At 43.4% G+C, this 12,028-nt stretch overlaps 1 protein-coding gene across 1 annotated transcript in view; it reads right to left on the reverse strand.

Annotated features, from left to right (window-relative positions):
* Positions 1-1,048: 1,048 nt before the first annotated feature.
* Positions 1,049-12,028, reverse strand: part of FSTL1 (follistatin like 1) — a 56,825-nt gene continuing 45,845 nt past the window's right edge. Inside the window, exons 7-11 of the mRNA XM_065942360.1 lie at positions 10,108-10,226; positions 8,498-8,610; positions 8,083-8,193; positions 6,954-7,030; positions 1,049-3,703 (exon numbers count right to left, since the gene is read on the reverse strand). Of these exons, the coding sequence (XP_065798432.1) occupies positions 3,659-3,703; positions 6,954-7,030; positions 8,083-8,193; positions 8,498-8,610; positions 10,108-10,226 (465 nt within the window). The 3' untranslated portion in view covers positions 1,049-3,658. The remainder of the gene's footprint in view (positions 3,704-6,953; positions 7,031-8,082; positions 8,194-8,497; positions 8,611-10,107; positions 10,227-12,028) is intronic.

A 12,028-nucleotide genomic window follows, 5' to 3' on the forward strand; every position in this document is an offset into this window, starting at 1 on the left:
TGTAGGTCATACCTGGATGGTCTAGTGGTTTTCCTTACTTTCTTCAATTTAAGTCTAAGTTTGGCAATAAGGAGTTCATGATCTGAGCCACAGTCGGCTCCCGGTCTTGTTTTTGCTGACTGTATAGAGCTTCTCCATCTGTGGCTGCAAAGAAAACCAGCCAATCTGATCACATGGACCACAGCCTTGTCTAACTCAATAATTCTAAGCTGTTAAGACAGCTTAAACCTCACCAACTGTAATGTGCTCTTCTGGAAGACAGAATTAATGGTCATGGGGAGTGGTCATGGGAATGATACCTCTAAGAATCATTTGGACAGGCAGTTGGAAAACAAGTATTGGTCATGTGTCTCCAAGATGGTATTGATCGGACAACATGCAGTCCACTTGGAAATGTTTACTCCATGGGATCACGTGTATCAGGTAAACAGCCACTAAGGTTAGTCAACCAGATCTTCATAAGCTTCTGTGCCACCTTCCCAGGTTTGACTTCTCATACAAGTTAACCTGTAATCAGTCTTCAGTCTCATCAGATTTCTGGCAGCTTTAGGTGGTCATTTAGTTTAACCTCTTCCAAATATAGGAATGTTCCCAGACTTCTCATCACTTCTTATCCAGACCCACCATCAGTGATTTAAAAAAAAAAATTTACTTGTTTTATCAGTCCATGAGCAAACCTTCCCCCCTACAGCTTCAGTCCCAAGATTAGGATAAACTTTTCAGGCCTCTTTTAAGCCTCTTGAAACTCAAATTCACTTTTATAAGGTAAACGGTTAATGTTCTTATAACTTTTCTCTCTTGCTCCATGCTCAATCATGTCTGACTCTTTGCGATGCTTTGGACTACAGCCCGCCAGACTCCGCTGTCCATGGAATTTCTCAGGCAAGAATACTGGAGTGGGTTATCATTTCCTATGTCAGGGGATCTTCCCAACCCAGAGATTGAACTTGCATCTCCTGCACTGCAGACGATTCTTTACCACTGAGTCATTGGGAAGCCCTCTCACAACTTTATTTGGCCTTAATTGAGGGGAAGGAAAATGACACAGTTATTGTTTTAATTTCTTTATTTATCAATAGTATCCAAAAAAAGAATCAAGAGTTACAAAAACAAGTTAAATGCAATATGGAAGCCTACTAAATACAAATACATTTCACAAACACACAGGCAACAGAAACCTGTCCAAATTTGCTTCTTGAAATTTGACTATTTAAAAACATAAATGTAAAGGAAAGACATTCAGACTGGTCCAAATGGGCTTATTAGCAGGTGGAGGAGCCCTGCTTTCCAAAAACAGTGATGGAGTCCAGAGCCATGGCATATGAGAAGGTTTCCATGGACACTGAATCTTAACAGATGCTATAATATGTTTATAAAGACCATAGACACACAGAGAAAGCCCAAGGAAGCTTGCGGTCTAAGCCCTGTGCTTTTAGACAGCTGGAGGAACTGAACCTGATTTAATTCTGTTTATGTGCTCCATGCAAAGCTCTATGCAAGACTCCCCAAACTAGGCTATTTAGCAGCTTTCTGTGAATGATCATCATCACGTGACTCTATGGTGCCGACAGTAGCTTCCCTATTTACAGGAGGAATGCAGGTTAGGTCTCAGGACTTCAACGTTGCAGGGTAGGGTCATCTTGGATGGCAGCCACTGACCTAAAGGTAACTGGTGAGAAGACATTCTACCTTCTTGCTTTAAACAGACTGGTACTCCCGCCCTCTCTTCTGGTGTCCAAAGGCTGGCAAAACTTGGTCAAGATGTGCTGTTGGGAGCTCTCCAAGGCACTTTGACAGGGAGGTGCATTTCAAACTGTCTAAGTTGGGTTGGAAGACAGCTTTTAAGTGGGATGACTTAGAAAAACTCAGAATTCTAAACAAAGTGGAATGTTCTTTCAAAGGAGAAAAAGGAAACCTGGTTAGAAGGAATTCCATTTTCAGCATAACTTTCTCAGAGTTGCCTGTGCAATACAGCCCTCATGATTTCCCTCTGGTGGTCTGTAATCTGCTTTCTGAAAATGAGATCTTATTTAAATTTTGTTATTCCAAATGAATCTTAAACATGGTATTGAGTGGGGTTAATTATCACAGGGGTCAAAAGACACAGAAATGACTGACTTCTCCCCAATCACACTTTTAGGATTTGATTCCACTTTTTTCCCTGTCTTAAAATGTAAACCTTCTTTTTCCCTCATCTCTAAAGGGAGAGTCATTTCTTTTCCCGAGAAGGTTAAAGATGAACTGCAAAAGTGAAGACAAAGAAGTGGTTCTCTTTCTCACTCTCTTCCTGGGTAGACTTTACCTGAGGGCTCTAGATCATAGCACGACCCGTGGGGCCATTCAGTCCGAGGTCAAATTTGGTCATCTTGTTTTTGGTCATCTGATTCTTACATAAACACAAGGTTTCATTTATCCTAAGGAGGAGAAAAATCACATTTTCTCCTTCTGGACCTATTACCAGAACCACAGAATTTACAGTTTCTCAAATCAATAGTTTAATGCATTCCTACCTGCTCACTGAGGAAACTAAGGCCCAGAAATAGGAAGAGATGGGCCAGAGTCACTCTCCCACTTAGTGCAGGATCAATGAGCATACTGATAGGCTGGGAACATCTAAGTCTTGCTTAGCTGCGCGTGTCTCCATCCTTTGGAATACTGATTTGCATGGATCTATCAGAATAAATGAAAACAAGTTAGCTTTTTGGATCTTAAAGGCTTTGTGTGGGGACACGTATCATGGCTTCTGTCTGAGGCACCCCCTGCTCCTCTGGCAGACTGCAGACCCACTGGAAACCACAGGAGAATTCCAGGCTGCATGTGGCAGGTGGGGGGATGTCTGGGTGATAGCAGTCTCTGCACAAGGAAGAACCCCAAACTCCCCATCTCTGAAATGTAGGACTAGTGAAAAATAATTACAAAAGCTTAATTTCTAGTTAAGAAAATAAAATATTAAACAACAACAATAATATAATGATAATAATTGAAGAATGAAATCAACTTGCCAAAAAAAGTTTACAGAAAAATAGCACCTTTGGTAAAAAGTATTTTAAAAATTTGGTTAGGTCTCTAAGGGGCTCAAAGTCTACAAGTATCTGCATCATTTGGGGGCACCCTCTCTCAGACACTGGGGAACTAGCAGGATGGCCGTGTATCAAGAGCCAGTGGCTGGGGCCTTGAGGAGAAGCACAGATGTTAGAGGTCTGTTATGCTGATGGCGGCAGGAAGGGCTGGAAGCAGAATGCAGTCTTCTTCGCTGAGTTTCCCAATTCCCTCCTCTGGGGACAGCCTGCTAAGTAAGCTCTCTCTCACTGCCTGCACTCCCTGCAGCATGTTCACAGCTGTGCTATTCTCAGAAGGGTTCCAGATCTGGGTCCACTTTCCCAGCCTGATGCAGTTTCCTTACTTGCCTCCGGCCCCTGAGCACCACGGACAGCTTCTCCCAAAACACTCCTAGAAATGAAGGCTCTGGCCTTTCCCCTCCTAGCCAGCCACCCCCATTTCCTTTATTGCAAAACAAATAGACAAAATAAAACTCATTGCTATATAAGCAAATACAGGTGATTTGGCGGTTGTAGCAGACACTTGCATATACTGGACTCAGCGCTGAAATTGAAGAGAAGGTGCCAGGCTCTGGACACCATTCCCAGATGCCTCTTCATTAGATCTCTTTGGTGCTCACTCTCTTGGACTTTTCAGCTGTTTCCTTTGAGAGGCAAGAGAAAATAATCATTATGAAATATTTTTAAAAATTATTGGCATTTATCTAGCCTCCAAGAACAGCATTGACAGAAACATGCTCATGCTGAATTTTAGTTCTGTTTACTTGTCTATCTCCTCCACAGATGATGAACAACTTGAGGGCAAGGATCATGTCTTACCATGACACAGTTGCATAGGACTGTGGCTAAATTAAGAGCCGACTCTAAACTCCTGTGAAACAATAAGGTCAGACATTATTATATTCATTTGAAAAATGAAAAAAAGGATGCTACATGGAAGTGCTACAAGATGTTTTGAATCCAAGTTAGAGAAGCATTGGGAGTGACAGGCTCCGGAGGCAGATTGCCTGAGCTTGAATCATGGTGGTGCAACTTTCTGGGGGACTTTGGGCACTATTATGAAATCTTCTGTGCCTCAATGTCTTCAACTACAAAATAAAGAGTAATAAAGTAAATACTACCTCTTCTAACAGTGGCACATATCTCCAGAGAAGACATTCTTACAGCCAAAAAGTATATAAGAAGATGCTCGACATCATTAATCATTAGGGAAATGAAAATCAAAACACAACGAGATGTCACCTCACACCCACTAGGATGTCTAATAAAAAATAACCACAATGACAAATGATGGTGAGTTTGTGGAGAAATTAGAATATGACTGGTTAGGATATAAAATAGTACAGTCACTTTGGAAAACAGTCTGGCAGTTTATCAAAAGATTAAACACGAAGTTACCCTATGATCCAGCAATCCCACTCCTTAGGTACATACCCAAGAGAACTGAAAACATATGTCTACACAGAAACTTGTGCAAGAATGCTTACGGCAGTATCATTCATCATAGTCAAAAGTAGAAGCAACCTAAATATATACCAACTGATGAATGGATATATAAAATGTGGTATATTTATCCATGAAATGTTCTTTAGCCATAAAAAGGAATGAAGTCTTGATTCACGGTACAACAAGGATAAACCTTGAAAACATTACACTAAATGAAAAAAGTCAGACAGAAAATGCCATCTATTGTATGATTCCAATTATTTGTGTCCATAATAAGCAAATCTATAGAAACAGAAAGTATAATAGTGGTTGCCAGGGGCTGGGAGACGAGAGAATATAAGTGACTTCCAATGGGTTTGGGGTTTCTTTTGGGGATGATGAAAATGATCTGGAAATAGACAGTGGTAATGGCTGACAATCTTGTGAATATATTAAAAACCATCTGATTGTATACTTTTAAAAGGCTGAGTTTTATGGTACGTGAATTACATCTCAATAAAAAATTAAATAGGGAATAAAAAACAACAGTGTCTGGCATCTAGTAGGCACTGTCAGTGCCCCATCCATAGCCCTTGTCTTCAACATTTCAGTACACCGGCCTGGCTTCTTACTGCCAGCACCTGCATCTTTTTGCCTGAGGCTTTCTCTGGCTGCTGAAGCCTACTCTGCCCACACATGCTGACAGGCCAGAAATGCCAGGGAGTTCATGTTTGCTGGTGGTGGCTCTCAGCTAGTGGCTGATGGGAGCTCATGCAGGCACAGCCGGGCTCCCTGCCCCCGTGTACCGTAACTGTTTCCAGAGTTCTGTAACAGGACTAAGCTCCACTTGCCCCCAGTGGTAATGTGCCGGAATACACACTCATTATCATTTCTTCCCTCCTTGGGCTCACTTCCCAACTCCCCTTCTGATGTTTGCTGAGGACTTTCTCCCAAATAAACTGCTTGTACTCAAGTTCTTACCTTAGCATCTGCTTCTGAGGCAACTGACATAAAACGGACAGACTAAATAATGTTAGCTTTTATAATTCACTCCCCACTGTCTACTCTGATCATTTTTCCACCCTAGATGAAAGGAATTCCTATTAAGTGCTTTTTGCTTTTGTGGGTTTATACTAATCTGGAAGCTCAAGGCTGCTGAAATGTGAAAAAACCAAGGACTAGGAGCTTCTGCATTTGTTTAAAAAACTGACATGAGCTTTCTACACTATCAGTGACAAAATGCACATGAAAAACCATTAATAAATATGGGCAATTACTATTAATACAAATAATTCTTGATTCTCAAGTCACATATTTCATCTTAATAGTTCCTGTGAGCATTACATTGCTTAAAAACTTACATGTCAGAGAGAAGGCTTGTATCACCAGACCCAGTTTACAGACAGATGATTCAAGGAGCAATATCCTTTGTTAGGACTACAGGTAAACCAGTGAAAAGACAGTCCTAGGAGTCTAGCTAATCTAGGTTTTCTCTCTAGGCCCTCAGTAACATATGTCAGTGAATCACTAATCTGCTAAGGATCTTCTGGTCAAGAAGGCCTTCAACTTAATGACACAGAACCTGAACGGAATTCTTATTATCCTTTCAGGTCTCTAGGAAACAGAATCTCTAAATTCTTAGGCTATGTTCCAGCCAGTTTGGCGTTTAACAAATCCTTTCTGCTACGGTCTAAATCCACTCATTTCATGCCCACTGAGAGCCAATTATACAACAGTGTTCATAAATTCATAAGTGAAAGTTGCTCAGTCAGACTCTTTGTGACCCCATGGACTATATAGTCCATGGAATTTTCCAGGCCAGAATACTGGAGTGGGTAGCCTTTCCCTTCTCCATGGGATCTTCCCAACCCAGGGATCAAACCCAGGTCTCTCGAATTGCAGGCGGATTCTTTACCAGCTGAGTCACCGGGGAAGCCCAAGAATACTGGAGTGGGAAGCCTATCCCTTCTCCAGCGGATCTTCCCGACCCAGGAACTGAACCAGGGTCTCCTGCACTGCAGGCAGGTTCTTCATCAACTGAGCTACCAGGGAAGCCCATGATAGAGCAGGCCCTGTGCTAAATGCAGGGCTACACTGGTGAGCAGGTCAGAGAGCCTGCTCTCAAGGAGCTCACAGTCTTTGCGTCCAGGCACTGGTCATGACAAGAAATAGGATGCTTCTTTAGACTATGCTTATTTGCAAACCACCACCCACCTGATTCTAACTTATAAAGCAATTTACCAAGTTGTAATCTACATCTGCTGGGGCACATTGGCTCTACAAGGACTCCGTCAGGGAACTATCTGTATCATGATCTGCATGGCACAGGTATATAGGTGTGTTGTTCGGGACCTACCGTATGGGACAGAGCACATGTCCTTGGTCACCTGGGGTATTGGCAGTGTCTGAGTGGAGGACGGGCCTGGTGGTGACAGGACTACCTGAACCAGCACGGAGGCTGCAACTTACCTGGTGCTTTTGGAGCTCCTGGACATATCTGGTCATTTCCTCCTCTGCCTGGGTCTGGGCCCCCTTCTGATTCTTTCCTATAAGAAGAATCAAGGCTCAGAGCAGTGGTGGCTGGGGGAAGCCAGTTAGAGATCCCTCCAGTACCTACTGTTTAGGCTCTCAATTTCAACTCCTATTTAACTTAGGAAGGAGAAATGAAATACCCACATTTCTCTGAATATAAAGTGTCCCAGGGCAATGGACACCTCCAAAGTAACATGCTTGGGTAGTAAGTGACTGGGCCAGGGCTCAAATCTAGGCCAAGTGGGGAGGGTGCGAGCTACAGTTCTAGAAACCTTTTCTGAAAGATCTCTTGGTAAAATGGTGCTAGTGGTGATGCTGGCTTGGGCACTGTCCCCGCCTCCCCAGATGTCTGATGTCTCTCAACCTGCCCTGCCCATGTCTCAACTATCTCAACTTTCTCTATTTTGGCTTACCAAAATTCTGTTAAATTGGGCTTACCCAATTCTGTTAATTCAAACATGTTTATGAACATGTCACCTTTTCCTGCTGGGCATGGATGGCAAGAAGTCATTCTGCCTTCCAATCACCTAAGTCTTTGACATAGAGGATTTCCTAAGCAGTCATAAGTATTAAGTGGGTTAATATGTAACTTGCTTAGAAGAAATGCATGCATGTGTGTGTGTGTGCTCAGTTGCGTCCCACTCTTTGTGACCGCAAGGACTGTAGCCTACGAGGCTCCTCTGTCCATGGCATTTCCCATGCAAGAAAACCGGAGTGGGTTGCCATTTCCTACTCCAAGAAATGCATGTAATTCTCACTAATATGTGTTTGCTTTCCTTACTCCTTTTACCACTCTAATCTCTTGCCACCGCTTGATCTTGCCCTGGGTCTTGAATCTTTCTTATTCCCAATCTCTGGAGTGACTTTCTAACATAGTGCATCTAGCATAAGTGTTGTGCCCTCAAGGCTGCTCTCTGGGAACCCTGACGTTCCAAGTGTGAGCTGGTCTCTTGCCCTATCGTTTCTTTTCTCCCAGCCAATCCACTCTTCTCCATCATCCCCACCCTGACTTCTCTCATGGTGATTCATGAAGACAGCGCTCTCCCTGCCGTCCCTTCTTTCTCACCATCACAGGTCATGGCTGTGCAGACCCAGTTTCCACAGGCACACACACAGCGGTTACAGTCCACCTCGGTCTCGGCTCCGTCAGCATACGTTTCATCCTCCAGGGCACACTCTGCGAGACCAGAAATAAGGGGCAAAGGTTTAGGGTAAGGGTGGAAAAGGACGTCCTGGCTACCGTCTGTGCACCTCACCACCTTCCAGACAAGACCTGCTTGTCCCTCAGAGGCACCATAACTGAACAAATGCCTCTATCAACCCAAAGATTTTCAGACCTGAACCTCAGCATGGAGATGATGGGCTGGAGCCCAGTCTAGAATCATGGAAGGGAATTTTCTTAGTAAGCTCTGGAGAGTTCCACAGCCCCCTCCAAATGCCCCCAATTCCCTACAACCCGCTATTTCTTAGATTAGGCATACTCTTCTCTGGAGGGTTGAAGGATGGGTTGAGGCACTTGAGGAACTCTTGGAAGCTGAGTTTCCAGTCAGCATTTTCATCAGACAGTTCAATGAGAGCATCAACACAGAGTCCTCTATAAAGAAAACACAGGAGAAATGTGTCAGCAAGACCTCAGCTTCCCTCCTGAAGAAATTAAGCATCAGGATTACATATACCTAGGCCTCTGAAGGTGGCCAAAGAAACTATTTAAAGAGAAAGTTTCTACACTGACCTACAACCATCATGCATCCTGGACTCCAGTAAGCATCCAACCTTTAGTTTATTATATGGGACGTCAGATCATTCAAGTTGTTCAAATAATATTCCCAAGATGACTGAAGTTTCCTGGATGGTTTTGTCCACTTGGATTGACAAATGTTTCACCATCTGCATATACCTTCCACTAGCAATTGCCTCCCCCGCCCCAGGTGTATATGTATCAAGTCAACCCAACTGGAAAAATCAAATAGAAGTGGTAGGAACAGATGATATGAAAACAATGTGTGATAAGTTTAAAGCTCAGTCATGTCCAACTCTTTGTGACCCCATGGATTGTAGCCCGCCAGTCTCCTCCACCCATGGGATTTTCCAGGCAAGAATACTGGAATGGGTTGCCATTTCCATAATGGAATGCCATTTCCTTCTCCAGGGGATCTTTCTGACCCAGGGATCAAACCCAGGTCTCCCGCACTGCAGGAAGACTCTTTACCATCTGAACCACCAGGGAAGCCTTAAGGCCATGGGTTATCATTAAAAAAGAACCCTAGAGTCTGGGTTTCATGCTTTGCATTCTGCTGAACAAACAGGTGCTTTCCTTTTTTTCCTCAGTTGTGTCTGACTCTTTGCGACCCCATGGACTATACAAACCATGGAATTCTTCAGGCCAGAATACTGGAGTGGATGGCCATTTCCTTCTCCAGGGGAATCTTCCCAACCCAGGGATTGAACCCAGGTCTCCCGCATAGCAGGTGGATTCTTTACCAGCTGAGCCACCAGGGAAGCCCTTCCTATTTTTAATTCTTACCAATATACTGGAACCACAGTTAATTTAGGGATTAATTTTTATTAATTCTTAAGGGTTAATTTTTATTAATATTTACTTAGGGGTTAATTTTTATTAATATTTACTCTGGAATAATACCAGAAAAGGAGAGGAACGTGCTCCCATTTGTAATAATTAGGGTTCTCTACATGAAATAGCACTTATTATCTTAAAATCAGAACTAAAGCTATTTTAGACTTATCATTAAATAGAACACTGAAGTGATTCCTTAAGAAAATGAACCATTAAAACATCACCCACAACACTAAGAAACAACTTTGCTCTGATGTGATCACTAATTTTAAAACTACTTTCTTCTATTCCTTGCAAGTTCTGGCCAAAAACACTAACTCCTTGATCAGATATCAGTGGTGCTCAATATATTAGTTCATAATGTTCATGGAAGAGATCAGGACAGAACCCTATTTTGCTTTTTACTTCACATTGACTTTGATACTGGAGGTTCCTTAGCAGGTAGGAAGGGGTTTAAATCCCTTCTTCTACAGCCTCCCCTTGTGGGCCTCTCCCTGACCCCCTCATTCCACTCACCTGAGAAGCTTGTTGTTCTCCTGGTCTGCATAGGTGGTGATGTTGATGGCGGTTTCGTTTTGCTCCACAAATTTCAGAAATTCGCTGGAGTCCAGGCGAGAGTCACCATTATCAAAGTTCTAGAAAGGAGATGAAGAGATCTTTCTGGAACGTTTTGTAAAACCCCAATTCTATCATCCCTCCACTCAGTTTGGCCCATCTCTGGTTCATCTTGTGCTTAACACAGTCCAAACCTGCTCTGCCCTTTGAGCAACAAAGCCTCAAAGCCCTGGGGCACCCAGAGAAGGCACCTGTGCCCCAAGACAAGGGACAAAGTGTCTAGGCAAAGGCTACTGAGGCCCTTTCAATCCCAGACCCTGCTGAGGAGGGCAACCTGAACCCAGGCCTGTGCTGTTAAGGAGCCTGGGGGTGCTTTGGAGGTCTCTGGAGCCCCATTGCTGGCACTATCCTCCAGACATTCTTGAATTCACTCCATCATACGATGTTCTCAAACCCTAATGATCATGGAACAACAGACTTGTGAATCAGAATCAGTGTCGGAGCCCAGGATGCATATTTCTAACAAGTTGCTTGTGAACAGTGATGCAGGTGACCCTCAGAGCTCACTCTGGGAACCACAGGATCATTTCCTCCTGCTTGATTTCCAGCCTTCCTGGCCAGCTCTCAGTGCTTACCTCTCACACTGGTACCCTTAGCCGACCTCATTAAGGCAAAGGCCCCTGTACGTTATCCACATCAACAACCTGCCTTGTGGAGGTGGCGCAAATCCCCCCAACCTGCTGCCCTGTGTTGTGGGCCCCACTGTAGACAGTGCAGCCTGTCCTTGTGATCCAGCTCACATTCCATGAGCATAAGGCAAGGGTAGAGTGAGCTCAACATTATATTCCCTTTGGCAAGATGCTCAGCTGAGACCGTAGCCATCTGGGACCATTCAGGATGCCCAGGAACTTGCTGCAGGTGGAGGCCAGCAACTTCAAGGCTCTGATCAAATTCTAATTTGGATACTGCTGCTCTCCAAAATATTTCCAGTGGAAAAAAAATATTTTTTTCAAAATACTTTCTCTAGACTGCCTCATTCTGCTACCCTGGGAAATAATCAGCAACCCATGTTACTTTCAAGGTGGCTCTCCAGATGCTGGAAGAGTTTCTGGAAGAAAAGTCTGCATAGGTTTCCAGAGAGAAGAGAAAGATACAGCTACTGACTCTGATGCGTGACTATCACACATCATGTGTATTCTACTCTAAGATTATAAATCTTCTAGTGATATGTATGACAGGTATGTATAAAACAACTCTTGGGGCCCTTGCTTAATACCTATTTATTATTCTTGTCCTGATTCCTAGGAAAAGATCTCAGATGCTTTCTCGTCATTATACTTTTACCCTGGTTCCAGTCTCAGTCCCGGTCACCAGGAATTCAGGGTGTGTGTATGTGTGTGTGAGACAGAGATACATGGTCATAAAAGGCTCTGTGGCTCTGTGTATGTCTGTGACATGGTCATAAAAGCTCTTTCTACCTGAGGCCTTCCCCTCTTCACTCTGTTGGGCTTTTGTCTAAAAAATAATGATTGAATCACCAGTTCAGATGAGAGGCTGATTTTGGTCTTATCCAAATTCCGATTAGATTTGTTTTGCAACTAATTTTGATGTAAGGAATATCAGTTGGGCTGGAGGGCAATTCATTGGTTCAGAAACAATCTCTGTGAGATATAGATTGCTTAGCAACAGGCAGCTGTTTGCCTAGTGGGGAGAAGCCTCCCTTTGAAGATTACACCATATGGTTCTTTGATGATCATCAAGAAGTAGATTGTGAAACCCTATTTTCTCGGAGGACACTTGGAAGAGCAAGCACTGTGTTTGTCAGTTATGAGCAAGCTTTCTTGGTTAGGATGAGAATGCTCTAGAGAAAAGGTACTTTCTC

This window comes from Muntiacus reevesi, chromosome 8 (assembly GCF_963930625.1).
Source record: "Muntiacus reevesi chromosome 8, mMunRee1.1, whole genome shotgun sequence".
Taxonomy (NCBI): Eukaryota; Metazoa; Chordata; class Mammalia; order Artiodactyla; family Cervidae; genus Muntiacus; species Muntiacus reevesi.